The following is a 19,605-nucleotide window of genomic DNA, read 5'->3' as shown; positions in this document are numbered from 1 at the left end:
TTTTCTCTCTTTCTCTACATTTTATATTCTCTCACTTTTCTCTCTTTCTCTACATTTTATATTCTCTCACTTTTCTCTTTCTCTACATTTTATATTCTCCCACTTTTCTCTCTTTCTCTACATTTTATATTCTCTCACTTTTCTTTCTCTACATTTTATATTCTCTCACTTTTCTCTCTTTCTCTACATTTTATATTCTCTCACTTTTCTCTCTTTCTCTACATTTTATATTCTCTCACTTTTCTCTTTCTCTACATTTTATATTCTCTCACTTTTCTCTCTTTCTCTACATTTTGTATTCTCTCACTTTTCTCTTTCTCTACATTTTATATTCTCTCACTTTTCTCTCTTTCTCTACATTTTATATTCTCTCACTTTTCTCTCTTTCTCTACATTTTATATTCTCTCACTTTTCTCTCTTTCTCTACATTTTATATTCTCTCACTTTTCTCTTTCTCTACATTTTATATTCTCTCACTTTTCTCTCTTTCTCTACATTTTATATTCTCTCACTTTTCTCTTTCTCTACATTTTATATTCTCTCACTTTTCTCTCTTTCTCTACATTTTATATTCTCTCACTTTTCTCTCTTTCTCTACATTTTATATTCTCTCACTTTTCTCTCTTCTCTACATTTTATATTCTCTCACTTTTCTCTTTCTCTACATTTTATATTCTCTCACTTTTCTCTCTTTCTCTACATTTTATATTCTCTCACTTTTCTCTCTTTCTCTACATTTTATATTCTCTCACTTTTCTCTCTTTCTCTACATTTTGTATTCTCTCACTTTTCTCTTTCTCTACATTTTATATTCTCTCACTTTTCTCTTTCTCTACATTTTATATTCTCTCACTTTTCTCCCTTTCTCTACATTTTATATTCTCTCACTTTTCTCTTTCTCTACATTTTATATTCTCTCACTTTTCTCTCTTTCTCTACATTTTATATTCTCTCACTTTTCTCTCTTTCTCTACATTTTATATTCTCTCACTTTTCTCTTTCTCTACATTTTATATTCTCTCACTTTTCTCTCTTTCTCTACATTTTATATTCTCTCACTTTTCTCTCTTTCTCTACATTTTATATTCTCTCACTTTTCTCTCTTTCTCTACATTTTATATTCTCTCACTTTTCTCTTTCTCTACATTTTATATTCTCTCACTTTTCTCTCTTTCTCTACATTTTATATTCTCTCACTTTTCTTTCTCTACATTTTATATTCTCTCACTTTTCTCTCTTTCTCTACATTTTATATTCTCTCACTTTTCTCTCTTTCTCTACATTTTATATTCTCTCACTTTTCTCTTTCTCTACATTTTATATTCTCTCACTTTTCTCTCTTTCTCTACATTTTGTATTCTCTCACTTTTCTCTTTCTCTACATTTTATATTCTCTCACTTTTCTCTCTTTCTCTACATTTTATATTCTCTCACTTTTCTCTCTTTCTCTACATTTTATATTCTCTCACTTTTCTCTCTTTCTCTACATTTTATATTCTCTCACTTTTCTCTTTCTCTACATTTTATATTCTCTCACTTTTCTCTCTTTCTCTACATTTTATATTCTCTCACTTTTCTCTTTCTCTACATTTTATATTCTCTCACTTTTCTCTCTTTCTCTACATTTTATATTCTCTCACTTTTCTCTCTTTCTCTACATTTTATATTCTCTCACTTTTCTCTTTCTCTACATTTTATATTCTCTCACTTTTCTCTCTTTCTCTACATTTTGTATTCTCTCACTTTTCTCTTTCTCTACATTTTATATTCTCTCACTTTTCTCTCTTTCTCTACATTTTATATTCTCTCATTTTCTCTCTTTCTCTACATTTTATATTCTCTCACTTTTCTCTTTCTCTACATTTTATATTCTCTCACTTTTCTCTCTTTCTCTACATTTTATATTCTCTCACTTTTCTCTCTTTCTCTACATTTTATATTCTCTCACTTTTCTCTTTCTCTACATTTTATATTCTCTCACTTTTCTCTCTTTCTCTACATTTTATATTCTCTCACTTTTCTCTCTTTCTCTACATTTTATATTCTCACTTTTCTCTCTTTCTCTACATTTTGTATTCTCTCACTTTTCTCTTTCTCTACATTTTATATTCTCTCACTTTTCTCTTTCTCTACATTTTATATTCTCTCACTTTTCTCTCTTTCTCTACATTTTATATTCTCTCACTTTTCTCTTTCTCTACATTTTATATTCTCTCACTTTTCTCTCTTTCTCTACATTTTATATTCTCTCACTTTTCTCTCTTTCTCTACATTTTATATTCTCTCACTTTTCTCTCTTTCTCTACATTTTATATTCTCTCACTTTTCTCTTTCTCTACATTTTATATTCTCTCACTTTTCTCTCTTTCCCTACATTTTATATTCTCTCACTTTTCTCTTTCTCTACATTTTATATTCTCTCACTTTTCTCTCTTTCTCTACATTTTATATTCTCTCACTTTTCTCTCTTTCTCTACATTTTATATTCTCTCACTTTTCTCTTTCTCTACATTTTATATTCTCTCACTTTTCTCTCTTTCTCTACATTTTGTATTCTCTCACTTTTCTCTTTCTCTACATTTTATATTCTCTCACTTTTCTCTCTTTCTCTACATTTTATATTCTCTCACTTTTCTCTTTCTCTACATTTTATATTCTCTCATTTTTCTCTCTTTCTCTACATTTTATATTCTCTCACTTTTCTCTTTCTCTACATTTTATATTCTCTCACTTTTCTCTTTCTCGACATTTTATATTCTCTCACTTTTCTCTTTCTCTGCATTTTATATTCTCTCACTTTTCTCTTTCTCTACATTTTATATTCTCTCACTTTTCTCTTTCTCGACATTTTATATTCTCTCACTTTTCTCTTTCTCGACATTTTATATTCTCTCACTTTTCTCTTTCTCTACATTTTATATTCTCTCACTTTTCTCTTACTCTACATTTTATATTCTCTCACTTTTCTCGTTCTCTACATTTTATCATCTCTCACTTTTGTCTTTCTCGACATTTTATATTCTCTCACTTTTCTCTCTTTCTCTACATTTTATATTCTCTCACTTTTCTCTACATTTTATATTCTCTCACTTTTCTCTCTTTCTCTACATTTTATATTCTCTCACTTTTCTCTCTTTCTCTACATTTTATATTCTCTCACTTTTCTCTTTCTCTACATTTTATATTCTCTCACTTTTCTCTCTTTCTCTACATTTTGTATTCTCTCACTTTTCTCTTTCTCTACATTTTATATTCTCTCACTTTTCTCTTTCTCTACATTTTATATTCTCTCACTTTTCTCTCTTTCTCTACATTTTATATTCTCTCACTTTTCTCTTTCTCTACATTTTATATTCTCTCACTTTTCTCTCTTTCTCTACATTTTATATTCTCTCACTTTTTTCTCTTTCTCTACATTTTATATTCTCTCACTTTTCTCTTTTTCTACATTTTATATTCTCTCACTTTTCTCTCTTTCCCTACATTTTATATTCTCTCACTTTTCTCTTTCTCTTCATTTTATATTCTCTCACTTTTCTCTCTTTCTCTACATTTTATATTCTCTCACTTTTCTCTCTTTCTCTACATTTTATATTCTCTCACTTTTCTCTTTCTCTACATTTTATATTCTCTCACTTTTCTCTCTTTCTCTACATTTTGTATTCTCTCACTTTTCTCTTTCTCTACATTTTATATTCTCTCACTTTTCTCTCTTTCTCTACATTTTATATTCTCTCACTTTTCTCTTTCTCTACATTTTATATTCTCTCATTTTTCTCTCTTTCTCTACATTTTATATTCTCTCACTTTTCTCTTTCTCTACATTTTATATTCTCTCACTTTTCTCTTTCTCGACATTTTATATTCTCTCACTTTTCTCTTTCTCTGCATTTTATATTCTCTCACTTTTCTCTTTCTCTACATTTTATATTCTCTCACTTTTCTCTTTCTCGACATTTTATATTCTCTCACTTTTCTCTTTCTCGACATTTTATATTCTCTCACTTTTCTCTTTCTCTACATTTTATATTCTCTCACTTTTCTCTTTCTCTACATTTTATATTCTCTCACTTTTCTCGTTCTCTACATTTTATCATCTCTCACTTTTCTCTTTCTCGACATTTTATATTCTCTCACTTTTCTCTCTTTCTCTACATTTTATATTCTCTCACTTTTCTCTACATTTTATATTCTCTCACTTTTCTCTCTTTCTCTACATTTTATATTCTCTCACTTTTCTCTCTTTCTCTACATTTTATATTCTCTCACTTTTCTCTTTCTCTACATTTTATATTCTCTCACTTTTCTCTCTTTCTCTACATTTTGTATTCTCTCACTTTTCTCTTTCTCTACATTTTATATTCTCTCACTTTTCTCTTTCTCTACATTTTATATTCTCTCACTTTTCTCTCTTTCTCTACATTTTATATTCTCTCACTTTTCTCTTTCTCTACATTTTATATTCTCTCACTTTTCTCTCTTTCTCTACATTTTATATTCTCTCACTTTTCTCTCTTTCTCTACATTTTATATTCTCTCACTTTTCTCTCTTTCTCTACATTTTATATTCTCTCACTTTTCTCTTTCTCTACATTTTATATTCTCCCACTTTTCTCTCTTTCTCTACATTTTATATTCTCTCACTTTTCTTTCTCTACATTTTATATTCTCTCACTTTTCTCTCTTTCTCTACATTTTATATTCTCTCACTTTTCTCTCTTTCTCTACATTTTATATTCTCTCACTTTTCTCTTTCTCTACATTTTATATTCTCTCACTTTTCTCTCTTTCTCTACATTTTGTATTCTCTCACTTTTCTCTTTCTCTACATTTTATATTCTCTCACTTTTCTCTCTTTCTCTACATTTTATATTCTCTCATTTTTCTCTCTTTCTCTACATTTTATATTCTCTCACTTTTCTCTCTTTCTCTACATTTTATATTCTCTCACTTTTCTCTTTCTCTACATTTTATATTCTCTCACTTTTCTCTCTTTCTCTACATTTTATATTCTCTCACTTTTCTCTTTCTCTACATTTTATATTCTCTCACTTTTCTCTCTTTCTCTACATTTTATATTCTCTCACTTTTCTCTCTTTCTCTACATTTTATATTCTCTCACTTTTCTCTCTTTCTCTACATTTTATATTCTCTCACTTTTCTCTTTCTCTACATTTTATATTCTCTCACTTTTCTCTCTTTCTCTACATTTTATATTCTCTCACTTTTCTCTCTTTCTCTACATTTTATATTCTCTCACTTTTCTCTCTTTCTCTACATTTTGTATTCTCTCACTTTTCTCTTTCTCTACATTTTATATTCTCTCACTTTTCTCTTTCTCTACATTTTATATTCTCTCACTTTTCTCCCTTTCTCTACATTTTATATTCTCTCACTTTTCTCTTTCTCTACATTTTATATTCTCTCACTTTTCTCTCTTTCTCTACATTTTATATTCTCTCACTTTTCTCTCTTTCTCTACATTTTATATTCTCTCACTTTTCTCTCTTTCTCTACATTTATATTCTCTCACTTTTCTCTTTCTCTACATTTTATATTCTCTCACTTTTCTCTCTTTCTCTACATTTTATATTCTCTCACTTTTCTCTTTCTCTACATTTTATATTCTCTCACTTTTCTCTCTTTCTCTACATTTTATATTCTCTCACTTTTCTCTCTTTCTCTACATTTTATATTCTCTCACTTTTCTCTCTTTCTCTACATTTTATATTCTCTCACTTTTCTCTCTTTCCCTGCATTTTATATTCTCTCACTTTTCTCTCTTTCTCTACATTTTATCGTCTCTCACTTTTCTCTCTTTCTCTACATTTTATCGTCTCTCACTTTTCTCTTTCTCTACATTTTATCGTCTCTCACTATTATCTTTCTCTACATTTTATATTCTCTCACTTTTCTCTCTTTCTCTACATTTTATATTCTCTCACTTTTCTCGCTTTCTCTACATTTTATATTCTCTCACTTTTCTGTTTCTCTACATTTTATATTCTCTCACTTTTCTCTTTCTCTACATTTTATATTCTCTCACTTTTCTCTCTTTCTCTACATTTTATCGTCTCTCACTTTTCTCTCTTTCTCTACATTTTATCGTCTCTCACTATTATCTTTCTCTACATTTTATATTCTCTCACTTTTCTCTCTTTCTCTACATTTTATATTCTCTCACTTTTCTCTCTTTCTCTACATTTTGTATTCTCTCACTTTTCTCTTTCTCTACATTTTATATTCTCTCACTTTTCTCTTTCTCTACATTTTATATTCTCTCACTTTTCTCTCTTTCTCTACATTTTATATTCTCTCACTTTTCTCTTTCTCTACATTTTATATTCTCTCACTTTTCTCTCTTTCTCTACATTTTATATTCTCTCACTTTTCTCTCTTTCTCTACATTTTATATTCTCTCACTTTTCTCTCTTTCTCTACATTTTATATTCTCTCACTTTTCTCTTTCTCTACATTTTATATTCTCTCACTTTTCTCTCTTTCTCTACATTTTATATTCTCTCACTTTTCTCTTTCTCTACATTTTATATTCTCTCACTTTTCTCTCTTTCTCGACATTTTATATTCTCTCACTTTTCTCTCTTTCTCTACATTTTATATTCTCTCACTTTTCTCTTTGTCTACATTTTATATTCTCTCACTTTTCTCTCTTTCTCTACATTTCGTATTCTCTCACTTTTCTCTTTCTCTACATTTTATATTCTCTCACTTTTCTCTCTTTCTCTACATTTTATATTCTCTCACTTTTCTCTCTTTCTCTACATTTTATATTCTCTCACTTTTCTCTTCTCTACATTTTAGATTCTCTCACTTTTCTCTGTTTCTCTACATTTTATATTCTCTCACTTTTCTCTTTCTCTACATTTTATATTCTCTCACTTTTCTCTCTTTCTCTACATTTTATATTCTCTCACTTTTCTCTCTTTCTCTACATTTTATATTCTCTCACTTTTCTCTTTCTCTACATTTTATATTCTCTCACTTTTCTCTCTTTCTCTACATTTTATATTCTCTCACTTTTCTCTCTTTCTCTACATTTTATATTCTCTCACTTTTCTCTTTCTCTACATTTTATATTCTCTCACTTTTCTCTCTTTCTCTACATTTTGTATTCTCTCACTTTTCTCTTTCTCTACATTTTATATTCTCTCACTTTTCTCTTTCTCTACATTTTATATTCTCTCACTTTTCTCTCTTTCTCTACATTTTATATTCTCTCACTTTTCTCTTTCTCTACATTTTATATTCTCTCACTTTTCTCTCTTTCTCTACATTTTATATTCTCTCACTTTTCTCTCTTTCTCTACATTTTATATTCTCTCACTTTTCTCTCTTTCTCTACATTTTATATTCTCTCACTTTTCTCTTTCTCTACATTTTATATTCTCTCACTTTTCTCTCTTTCTCTACATTTTATATTCTCTCACTTTTCTCTTTCTCTACATTTTATATTCTCTCACTTTTCTCTCTTTCTCTACATTTTATATTCTCTCACTTTTCTCTCTTTCTCTACATTTTATATTCTCTCACTTTTCTCTTTCTCTACATTTTATATTCTCTCACTTTTCTCTCTTTCTCTACATTTTGTATTCTCTCACTTTTCTCTTTCTCTACATTTTATATTCTCTCACTTTTCTCTCTTTCTCTACATTTTATATTCTCTCACTTTTCTCTTTCTCTACATTTTATATTCTCTCATTTTTCTCTCTTTCTCTACATTTTATATTCTCTCACTTTTCTCTTTCTCTACATTTTATATTCTCTCACTTTTCTCTTTCTTGACATTTTATATTCTCTCACTTTTCTCTTTCTCTGCATTTTATATTCTCTCACTTTTCTCTTTCTCTACATTTTATATTCTCTCACTTTTCTCTTTCTCGACATTTTATATTCTCTCACTTTTCTCTTTCTCGACATTTTATATTCTCTCACTTTTCTCTTTCTCTACATTTTATATTCTCTCACTTTTCTCTTTCTCTACATTTTATATTCTCTCACTTTTCTCGTTCTCTACATTTTATCATCTCTCACTTTTCTCTTTCTCGACATTTTATATTCTCTCACTTTTCTCTCTTTCTCTACATTTTATATTCTCTCACTTTTCTCTACATTTTATATTCTCTCACTTTTCTCTCTTTCTCTACATTTTATATTCTCTCACTTTTCTCTCTTTCTCTACATTTTATATTCTCTCACTTTTCTCTTTCTCGACATTTTATATTCTCTCACTTTTCTCTCTTTCTCTACATTTTATATTCTCTCACTTTTCTCTCTTTCTCTACATTTTATATTCTCTCACTTTTCTCTCTTTCTCTACATTTTATATTCTCTCACTTTTCTCTTTCTCTACATTTTATATTCTCTCACTTTTCTCTCTTTCTCTACATTTTATATTCTCTCACTTTTCTCTCTTTCTCTACATTTTATCGTCTCTCACTTTTCTCTTTCTCTACATTTTATCGTCTCTCACTATTATCTTTCTCTACATTTTATATTCTCTCACTTTTCTCTCTTTCTCTACATTTTATATTCTCTCACTTTTCTCGCTTTCTCTACATTTTATATTCTCTCACTTTTCTGTTTCTCTACATTTTATATTCTCTCACTTTTCTCTTTCTCTACATTTTATATTCTCTCACTTTTCTCTCTTTCTCTACATTTTATCGTCTCTCACTTTTCTCTCTTTCTCTACATTTTATCGTCTCTCACTATTATCTTTCTCTACATTTTATATTCTCTCACTTTTCTCTCTTTCTCTACATTTTATATTCTCTCACTTTTCTCTCTTTCTCTACATTTTGTATTCTCTCACTTTTCTCTTTCTCTACATTTTATATTCTCTCACTTTTCTCTTTCTCTACATTTTATATTCTCTCACTTTTCTCTCTTTCTCTACATTTTATATTCTCTCACTTTTCTCTTTCTCTACATTTTATATTCTCTCACTTTTCTCTCTTTCTCTACATTTTATATTCTCTCACTTTTCTCTCTTTCTCTACATTTTATATTCTCTCACTTTTCTCTCTTTCTCTACATTTTATATTCTCTCACTTTTCTCTTTCTCTACATTTTATATTCTCTCACTTTTCTCTCTTTCTCTACATTTTATATTCTCTCACTTTTCTCTTTCTCTACATTTTATATTCTCTCACTTTTCTCTCTTTCTCTACATTTTATATTCTCTCACTTTTCTCTCTTTCTCTACATTTTATATTCTCTCACTTTTCTCTTTGTCTACATTTTATATTCTCTCACTTTTCTCTCTTTCTCTACATTTCGTATTCTCTCACTTTTCTCTTTCTCTACATTTTATATTCTCTCACTTTTCTCTCTTTCTCTACATTTTATATTCTCTCACTTTTCTCTCTTTCTCTACATTTTATATTCTCTCACTTTTCTCTTTCTCTACATTTTATATTCTCTCACTTTTCTCTCTTTCTCTACATTTTATATTCTCTCACTTTTCTCTTTCTCTACATTTTATATTCTCTCACTTTTCTCTCTTTCTCTACATTTTATATTCTCTCACTTTTCTCTCTTTCTCTACATTTTATATTCTCTCACTTTTCTCTTTGTCTACATTTTATATTCTCTCACTTTTCTCTCTTTCTCTACATTTCGTATTCTCTCACTTTTCTCTTTCTCTACATTTTATATTCTCTCACTTTTCTCTTTCTCGACATTTTATATTCTCTCACTTTTCTCTTTCTCTGCATTTTATATTCTCTCACTTTTCTCTTTCTCCACATTTTATATTCTCTCACTTTTCTCTTTCTCGACATTTTATATTCTCTCACTTTTCTCTTTCTCGACATTTTATATTCTCTCACTTTTCTCTTTCTCTACATTTTATATTCTCTCACTTTTCTCTTTCTCTACATTTTATATTCTCTCACTTTTCTCTTTCTCTACATTTTATCATCTCTCACTTTTCTCTTTCTCGACATTTTATATTCTCTCACTTTTCTCTCTTTCTCTACATTTTATATTCTCTCACTTTTCTCTCTTTCTCTACATTTTATATTCTCTCACTTTTCTCTCTTTCTCTACATTTTATATTCTCTCACTTTTCTCTCTTTCTCTACATTTTATATTCTCTCACTTTTCTCTCTTTCTCTACATTTTGTATTCTCTCACTTTTCTCTTTCTCTACATTTTATATTCTCTCGCTTTTCTCTTTCTCTACATTTTATATTCTCTCACTTTTCTCTCTTTCTCTACATTTTATATTCTCTCACTTTTCTCTTTCTCTACATTTTATATTCTCTCACTTTTCTCTCTTTCTCTACATTTTATATTCTCTGACTTTTCTCTCTTTCTCTACATTTTATATTCTCTCACTTTTCTCTCTTTCTCTACATTTTATATTCTCTCACTTTTCTCTTTCTCTACATTTTATATTCTCTCACTTTTCTCTCTTTCTCTACATTTTATATTCTCTCACTTTTCTCTTTCTCTACATTTTATATTCTCTCACTTTTCTCTCTTTCTCTACATTTTATATTCTCTGACTTTTCTCTCTTTCTCTACATTTTATATTCTCTCACTTTTCTCTCTTTCTCTACATTTTATATTCTCTCACTTTTCTCTTTCTCTACATTTTATATTCTCTCACTTTTCTCTCTTTCTCTACATTTTATATTCTCTCACTTTTCTCTTTCTCTACATTTTATATTCTCTCACTTTTCTCTCTTTCTCTACATTTTATATTCTCTCACTTTTCTCTTTCTCTACATTTTATATTCTCTCACTTTTCTCTCTTTCTCTACATTTTGTATTCTCTCACTTCTCTCTTTCTCTACATTTTATATTCTCTCACTTTTCTCTCTTTCTCTACATTTTATATTCTCTCATTTTTCTCTCTTTCTCTACATTTTATATTCTCTCACTTTTCTCTTTCTCTACATTTTATATTCTCTCACTTTTCTCTCTTTCTCTACATTTTATATTCTCTCACTTTTCTCTTTCTCTACATTTTATATTCTCTCACTTTTCTCTTTCTCTACATTTTATATTCTCTCACTTTTCTCTCTTTCTCTACATTTTATATTCTCTCACTTTTCTCTCTTTCTCTACATTTTGTATTCTCTCACTTTTCTCTTTCTCTACATTTTATATTCTCTCACTTTTCTCTTTCTCTACATTTTATATTCTCTCACTTTTCTCTCTTTCTCTACATTTTATATTCTCTCACTTTTCTCTTTCTCTACATTTTATATTCTCTCACTTTTCTCTCTTTCTCTACATTTTATATTCTCTCACTTTTCTCTCTTTCTCTACATTTTATATTCTCTCACTTTTCTCTCTTTCTCTACATTTTATATTCTCTCACTTTTCTCTCTTTCTCTACATTTTATATTCTCTCACTTTTCTCTCTTTCTCTACATTTTATATTCTCTCACTTTTCTGTTTCTCTACATTTTATATTCTCTCACTTTTCTCTTTCTCTACATTTTATATTCTCTCACTTTTCTCTCTTTCTCTACATTTTATCGTCTCTCACTTTTCTCTCTTTCTCTACATTTTATCGTCTCTCACTATTATCTTTCTCTACATTTTATATTCTCTCACTTTTCTCTCTTTCTCTACATTTTATATTCTCTCATTTTTCTCTCTTTCTCTACATTTTATATTCTCTCACTTTTCTCTTTCTCTACATTTTATATTCTCTCACTTTTCTCTCTTTCTCTACATTTTATATTCTCTCACTTTTCTCTCTTTCTCTACATTTTATATTCTCTCACTTTTCTCTCTTTCTCTACATTTTATCGTCTCTCACTTTTCTCTCTTTCTCTACATTTTATCGTCTCTCACTTTTCTCTTTCTCTACATTTTATCGTCTCTCACTATTATCTTTCTCTACATTTTATATTCTCTCACTATTATCTTTCTCTACATTTTATATTCTCTCACTTTTCTCTTTCCCTACATTTTATATTCTCTCACTTTTCTCTCTTTCTCTACATTTTATCGTCTCTCACTTTTCTCTCTTTCTCTACATTTTATCGTCTCTCACTATTATCTTTCTCTACATTTTATATTCTCTCACTTTTCTCTCTTTCTCTACATTTTATATTCTCTCACTTTCCTCTCTTTCTCTACATTTTATATTCTCTCACTTTCCTCTCTTTCTCTACATTTTATATTCTCTCACATTTCCCTCTTTCTCTACATTTTATATTCTCTCACTTTTCTCTACATTTTATATTCTCTCACTTTTCTCTTTCTCTACATTTTATATTCTCTCACTTTTCTCTTTCTCTCCATTTTATATTCTCTCACTTTTCTCTCTTTCTCTACATTTTATATTCTCTCACTTTTTTCTCTTTCTCTACATTTTATATTCTCTCACTTTTCTCTCTTTCTCTACATTTTATCGTCTCTCACTATTATCTTTCTCTACATTGTATCGTCTCTCACTTTTCTCTATTTCTCTACATTTTATCGTCTCTCACTTTTCTCTTTCTCGACATTTTATATTCTCTCACTTTTCTCTCTTTCTCTACATTTTATATTCTCTCACTTTTCTCTCTTTCTCTGCATTTTATATTCTCTCACTTTTCTCTTTCTCTACATTTTATCATCTCTCACTTTTCTCTTTCTCTACATTTTATATTCTCTCACTTTTCTCTCTTTCTCTACATTTTATATTCTCTCACTTTTCTCTTTCTCTACATTTTATATTCTCTCACTTTTCTCTCTTTCTCGACATTTTATATTCTCTCACGTTTCTCTCTTTCTCTACATTTTATCGTCTCTCGCTTTTCTCTTTCTCTACATTTTATATTCTCTCACTTTTCTCTCTTTCTCTACATTTTATATTCTCTCACTTTTCTCTTTCTCTACATTTTATATTCTCTCACTTTTCTCTCTTTCTCTACATTTTATCGTCTCTCACTATTATCTTTCTCTACATTTTATATTCTCTCACTTTTCTCTCTTTGTCTACATTTTATATTCTCTCACTTTCTCTACATTTTATATTCTCTCACTTTTCTCTCTTTCTCTACATTTTATCGTCTCTCACTATTATCTTTCTCTACATTTTATATTCTCTCACTTTTCTCTTTCTCTGCATTTTATATTCTCTCACTTTTTTCTCTTTCTCTACATTTTATATTCTCTCACTTTTCTCTCTTTCTCTACATTTTATATTCTCTCACTTTTCTCTTTCTCGACATTTTATATTCTCTCACTTTTCTCTTTCTCTACATTTTATATTCTCTCACTTTTCTCTTTCTCTACATTTTACATTCTCTCACTTTTCGCTTTCTCGACATTTTATATTCTCTCACTTTTCTCTCTTTCTCTACCTTTTACATTCTCTCACTTTTCTCTTTCTCTACATTTTATATTCTCTCACTTTTCTCTTTCTCTACATTTTATATTCTCTCATTTTATATTCAAAAAGAGAATGCAAGGGGTACGGAGAATGCAATGGGGTACGGAGAATGCAAGGGGTACGGAGAATGCAAGGGGTACGGAGAATGCAAGGGGTACGGAGAATGCAAGGGGTACGGAGAATGCAAGGGGTACGGAGAATGCAAGGGGTACGGAGAATGCAAGGGGTACGGAGAATGCAAGGGGTACGGAGAATGCAAGGGGTACGGAGAATGCAAGGGGTACGGAGAATGCAAGGGGTACGGAGAATGCAAGGGGTACGGAGAATGCAAGGGGTACGGAGAATGCAAGGGGTACGGAGAATGCAAGGGGTACGGAGAATGCAAGGGGTACGGAGAATGCAAGGGGTATGGAGAATGCAAGGGGTACGGAGAATGCAAGGGTGCGGAGAATGCAAGGGTGCGGAGAATGCACGGGATACGGCGAATGCAATGGGTACGGAGAATGCAATGGGTACGGAGAATGCGAGGGGTACGGAGAATGCGAGGGGTGCGGAGAATGCGAGGGGTGCGGATAATGCGAGGGGTGAGGAGAATGCGAGGGGTACGGAGAATGCGAGGGGTACGGAGAATGCGAGGGGTACGGAGAATGCGAGGGGTACGGAGAATGCGAGGGGTACGGAGAATGCGAGGGGTACGGAGAATGCAAGGGGTACGGAGAATGCGAGGGGTGAGGAGAATGCGAGGGGTGCAGATAATTTGAGGGGTGAGGAGAATGCGAGGGGTACGGAGAATGCGAGGGGTACGGAGAATGCGAGGGGTACGGAGAATGCGAGGGGTACGGAGAATGCGAGGGGTACGGAGAATGCGAGGGGTACGGAGAATGCGAGGGGTACGGAGAATGCGAGGGGTACGGAGAATGCGAGGGGTGCGGAGAATGCGAGGGGTGCGGAGAATGCGAGGGGTGCGGAGAATGCAAGGGGTGCGGAGAATGCAAGGGGTGCGGAGAATGCAAGGGGTGCGGAGAATGCAAGGGGTGCGGAGAATGCAAGGGGTGCGGAGAATGCAAGGGGTGCGGAGAATGCAAGGGGTGCGGAGAATGCAAGGGGTGCGGAGAATGCAAGGGGTGCGGAGAATGCAAGGGGTGCGGAGAATGCAAGGGGTGCGGAGAATGCAAGGGGTGCGGAGAATGCAAGGGGTGCGGAGAATGCAAGGGGTGCGGAGAATGCAAGGGGTGCGGAGAATGCAAGGGGTGCGGAGAATGCAAGGGGTGCGGAGAATGCAAGGGGTGCGGAGAATGCAAGGGGTGCGGAGAATGCAAGGGGTGCGGAGAATGCAAGGGGTGCGGAGAATGCAAGGGGTGCGGAGAATGCAAGGGGTGCGGAGAATGCAAGGGGTGCGGAGAATGCAAGGGGTGCGGAGAATGCAAGGGGTGCGGAGAATGCAAGGGGTGCGGAGAATGCAAGGGGTGCGGAGAATGCAAGGGGTGCGGAGAATGCAAGGGGTGCGGAGAATGCAAGATACGGAGAATGCAAGGGGTACGGAGAATGCAAGGGGTACGGAGAATGCAAGGGGTACGGAGAATGCAAGGGGTACGGAGAATGCAAGGGGTACGGAGAATGCAAGGGTGCGGAGAATGCAAGGGTGCGGAGAATGCAAGGGGTACGGAGAATGCAAGGGGTGCGGAGAATGCAAGGGGTGCGGAGAATGCAAGGGGTGCGGAGAATGCAAGGGGTGCGGAGAATGCAAGGGGTGCGGAGAATGCAAGGGGTGCGGAGAATGCAAGGGGTGCGGAGAATGCAAGGGGTGTGGAGAATGCAAGGGGTGTGGAGAATGCAAGGGGTGCATAATTTGGATATAGAAGCAAAGTCTCAGGAAGGAAACATTTTCACTGTTGTAACAGTTTTTTCTGCATTTTTTTTATAATCAAAGGAAACAAAAATTAAGTCTCTCTCACCAGTTGATCATTTCCTTCAGGTGCTGAAATACTTTGATTACGTCTTCACAGGAGTGTTTACTTTTGAGATGACCTTCAAGGTAATAGAATGTAATGTTTTTGTGACACCTGAACAGTTGCTCTTTTGTTTGCCATGTCAAAACTGAAGACTATTGTAACAATATTCATCTTCCTGTCTTCTTCTCCTGACATCTGCAACACCTGGTCTGTCACGTGGACTCAATGTCGACTAGATGATTGATCTTGGTCTGCTGTTTCACCATGGTGCCTATTTTCGTGACCTCTGGAACATCCTGGATTTCATCGTGGTCAGTGGTGCACTTATGGCGTTTGTATTCACGTAAGTACCAATATTCGCTGGGTTGAGCTCCACCTGTTGAAGCTTCACAAGAATGTCATATGTGTTCATTCTTATCTCTCAACATCTTTCCTCTGCACACAACGGATACGTTCATCTTTTCTTTTTTCAATATGTCATGTCCTCTCAAATGCCCCATCACACGGAAATGTATTTCCAAGTCATCTCTAATCGCCATCATGTAGCTTGCCCTTATTCTTACCTTTTTTGTCTTTTCCTTGTCCTGTGGCATCTACAAAGGAATCTTGTGAGGTAAATGTCCTCTGCTTCCTGCTGTTCCAATTTGAAGGAAATGCACCTTTATTTAATTATCCTTGCCTGTATATCTCTGCCTCCTCTATCCTCTTTTCTTTCTTTCTCTCATCTGCCTACCTCCCTCTCTTTTTTTTCATCTTATCCTTGCACGTATTTTAATTTTCCCCTTTTTTGTTTTTATTTTTTCTCTCATAATTTTCCTGTTATCTTTGTATCAATTTTCCTCTTCTGGTATCTCTTTTCTACATCTTTAAATGAGTTCGATCAGTTTCTTCCTCCTTTAAAAAAATCTTTATCTCTCAATCTTTATCTTCTCTCTCTCCTTCATTTCTGGTTTGCACGTGATATGCCTTTCTACACTGCACGGATCACCTCGGAAGCTTAATGCCTTCACAAAGGAGCCATTAAGCTTTGCACAAGGAGCTCAAGAAGTCCAAAGCTCCAGTCCTTGCCTTGGTCTTGCACTTGGGTCTCTTCCGTCATGAGATGCTCCCTTTTCACTGTCAGTTACTCAGTTCTTCATCAGCACCTGCTACTCACACTGCGGTTCAACAAGTCCTGCAACTACACCAGGTAATACTGTTTTTCTGACGATGTTTTTTCTGTCCCTTCCCTCCCACAGTGGATCCAAAGGCAAGGATTTAAGCACAATCAAGTCCCTTAGAGTTCTACGGGTTCTTAGACCTTTGAAAACCATCAAGCGACTGCCAAAGCTAAAGGTAAGGCTGGTACTAAAAATAATTATAAAAATAAAACAGAAAAACAAAAATGAAATATCCATTTGTAAATATGAAATGTATGAAGGCTTTTATGCCAAAAGCAGGCTGACGTTAATTTTAATTGGTCAATTTGTATTTCACCTGACAAACCCTTCTCGTCATTTTGCTGAAATTCTGCTCAATTTCCCAAGATGTATGGAATTTGTGGCTTCAAAGCAAAATATGAGCTGCAGAGTTGGAATCCAGTGTTACTCCGTCATTCCTTGAAAAATCACAATTAATCACAACCTCCAAAGCCATTGTCTATAGCTCATGGAGCAATGTTCTCTCCTATGGATCTTCTCTCGTGGATTTTCTTTTCACAAAAGTTAAGGCTCACGGAGGAGCTCAACAACAAAGGGCAGCAAGTTCCCAAACTACCAAATGTTCCCAAACTATTGGGGAGGACATGCACAAGGAGGAAAGGTGGAGTAACAAAAACGAGTAACATTGGCCTGGAGAGGTACAGAATGGGAAAGAATCAGAATTACATGTGCACAAGAGATCATGGATGTGCATTGGTTAGCACATGGAGTAGTGAGGAGGTACACATTTTAAAGACTTAAGTGAGAAAGACAAAACAAGGGACACTGGGAGGTCATTCCACAATCTGGAGAATAAGGGGACAAATTAATGCTCTTGATGTGGTATCTGAGGCAACCAGTCTGAACTTTTAGAGGGTGAGCAGATGAGGGTTTCTAGGGCAACATGTGACCTGGGATGGCTCTGAGAGGACAGGATGAGCGATGAGCAAGAGCAGATGTACATCTGTATAAAATAGAGAGCCTCGACATACAAATGGTGCAGCAGAGGCAGAGCAGAGGAAGGTGAGAAGCAGCAGCACCAGCCTCGAGTAGGGAGCACTACTCCATGTGGCTACAAATGAAAGTCTTGTACATCACGATGAGCTTGTTGTAGTTCAGGAATATCTTAGCTCTATGGAGAATACCCAGATAGTGGCTGGTCTTTGATACTAGCTTGGTGATATGATCCTCCCATGAAAATTTATGGCATAGTGAGGCCAAGGAGTTCCAGGGACTGCAACTCTTCCAGTCGTTGTCCTGATAATTTGATTGGATATTTTGATTGCTGATGCTTGTGGAATGACTCAGAGAGCATGTGACCAACCTGCCTGCATTGAATGTCATGTTCCAAGTGCTTATCTTGTCCTAGTTTGACCAAAGGGATCCGGCAGCAGCCAGCCTTTCAGAAATATGATGCATTGTCTCCTGCACAGGGTGATGGAGTCATTAGCAAAATGGGAAAGTTAATTTTCAAGAAGATCAGACACATAGTTGATTTATATGTATATGTACACTACCGGTCAAAAGTTTTAGAACGCCTCAATTTTTCCAGTTTTTATTGAAACTTAAGCAATTCAAGTCCAGTGAATAACCTGAAATGGTACACAGGTAAGCAGGAAGACAGACAGACCATTATAACCCTTAAAACTGTCGGTCTTTCCTTTAGATAAATTGCAAAGAAAGCCAAGGTGTCAGCGAGTACAGTTTCCTACACCATCAAAAGGCACTTGGAAACTGGAGGAAACTCTGACAGAAAGAGGTCTGGCAGACCCAAAGCCACAACAGAATCAGAAGACAAGTTTCTGAGAGTCAACAGCTTGCGTGATAGGCGGCTCACAGGACAACAGCTTCAAGCACAGCTTAACACTGGTCGAAGTAAGCAAGTCTCAGTTTCAACTGTGAAGAGAAGACTTCGAGCTGCAGGTTTGACAGGTCGAGTGGCAGTAAGAAAGCCATTGCTAAGATGGCAAAATAAGAAAAAGAGGCTTGCGTGGGCCAAGAAGCACCGCCAGTGGATTACTGAAGACTGGAAAAAGGTCTTATGGACCGATGAATCAAAATTTGAAATCTTTTGTTCAGCACGCAGGGTTTTTGGACGCCGTCGAGTAGGCGAAAGGATGGTTCCTCAGTGTGTGACACCAACTGTCAAACATGGAGGAGGAAGCCTGATGGTCTGGAGCTCTTTGGCTGGATCCAGAGTCAGCGACTTGCACAGACTGACTGGCACCCTGTACCAAAAGGGCAACCACAGCATTTAGCAGCACCATGCAATACCCTCTGGTATACGCCGAGTTGGTCAGGGGTTCATCCTACAGCAGGATAATGACCCTAAACACACCTCCAGGCCATGTCAAAACTACCTTCGAGGAAAAGAACAAGACGGTAGGCTTCAAATCATGGAATGGCCAGCACAGTCTCCAGACTTAAACCCCATCGAGCTGGTTTGGGATGAACTGGACAGAAGGGTGAAAGCAAAGCAACCTGCAAGTGCAACACATTTGTGGGAACTTCTGCAACAGTGTTGGGAAGAACTTCCCGAACAATATTTGATTTCCATTTTAGAAAGAATGTGTTCAGCGGTTATATCTGCAAAAGGTGGCCACTTTGCGGAGTCAAAAATTAAAATTAAATTTTGTTGACCAAAATGATTCTATGATTTCTTTTTTATCTCCAATTGTTTATTTGTTCTATGCTTAATCTCAGAGTACATTGAGACATTAAACTGTGTAAATTTCAATAAAAACTGGAAAAATTGAGGTGTTCTAAAACTTCTGACCGGTAGTATGTATGTATGTATGTATGTGTATATATATATATATATATATATATACAGTGAAACCTTGACTTACGAGTGCACCAACTTACGAGTTTTCCGAGATACGAGCCGTCGCTCGGGGCGGTTTTTTGCTTTGAGATGCGAGCCGAGATCTGAGTAACGAGCTTACGCCACCCGCCACCAGGTGGGTTCCGGTCACGTGGTTATCTTGCCGTGCAAGCATCTCTGCCGTATATCGCTGCTGCTTTGTTTTCGCATTTTGGTTATTTTGGAAAATTTCTTAGTTTTAACCATGGGTCCTAAGAAATTGAGTGCCAAGGGCAGTACTGAGAAGA

At 34.4% G+C, this 19,605-nt stretch overlaps 1 protein-coding gene across 1 annotated transcript in view; it reads left to right on the top strand.

Moving 5' to 3' along the window:
* LOC137439185 (putative voltage-dependent N-type calcium channel subunit alpha-1B) overlaps positions 1-19,605 on the top strand; it is an 856,614-nt gene that overhangs the window by 409,879 nt on the left and 427,130 nt on the right. The window contains exons 25-27 of the mRNA XM_078766934.1: positions 15,340-15,399; positions 15,553-15,659; positions 16,555-16,651. Of these exons, the coding sequence (XP_078623060.1) occupies positions 15,340-15,399; positions 15,553-15,659; positions 16,555-16,651 (264 nt within the window). The remainder of the gene's footprint in view (positions 1-15,339; positions 15,400-15,552; positions 15,660-16,554; positions 16,652-19,605) is intronic.

Source organism: Myxine glutinosa, chromosome 13 (genome assembly GCF_964187855.1).
Source record: "Myxine glutinosa chromosome 13, kmMyxGlut1.1, whole genome shotgun sequence".
Lineage (NCBI taxonomy): Eukaryota > Metazoa > Chordata > Myxini > Myxiniformes > Myxinidae > Myxine > Myxine glutinosa.
Note: the sequence above shows the minus strand (reverse complement) of the source record. Positions and strands in the feature narration are given on the sequence as shown.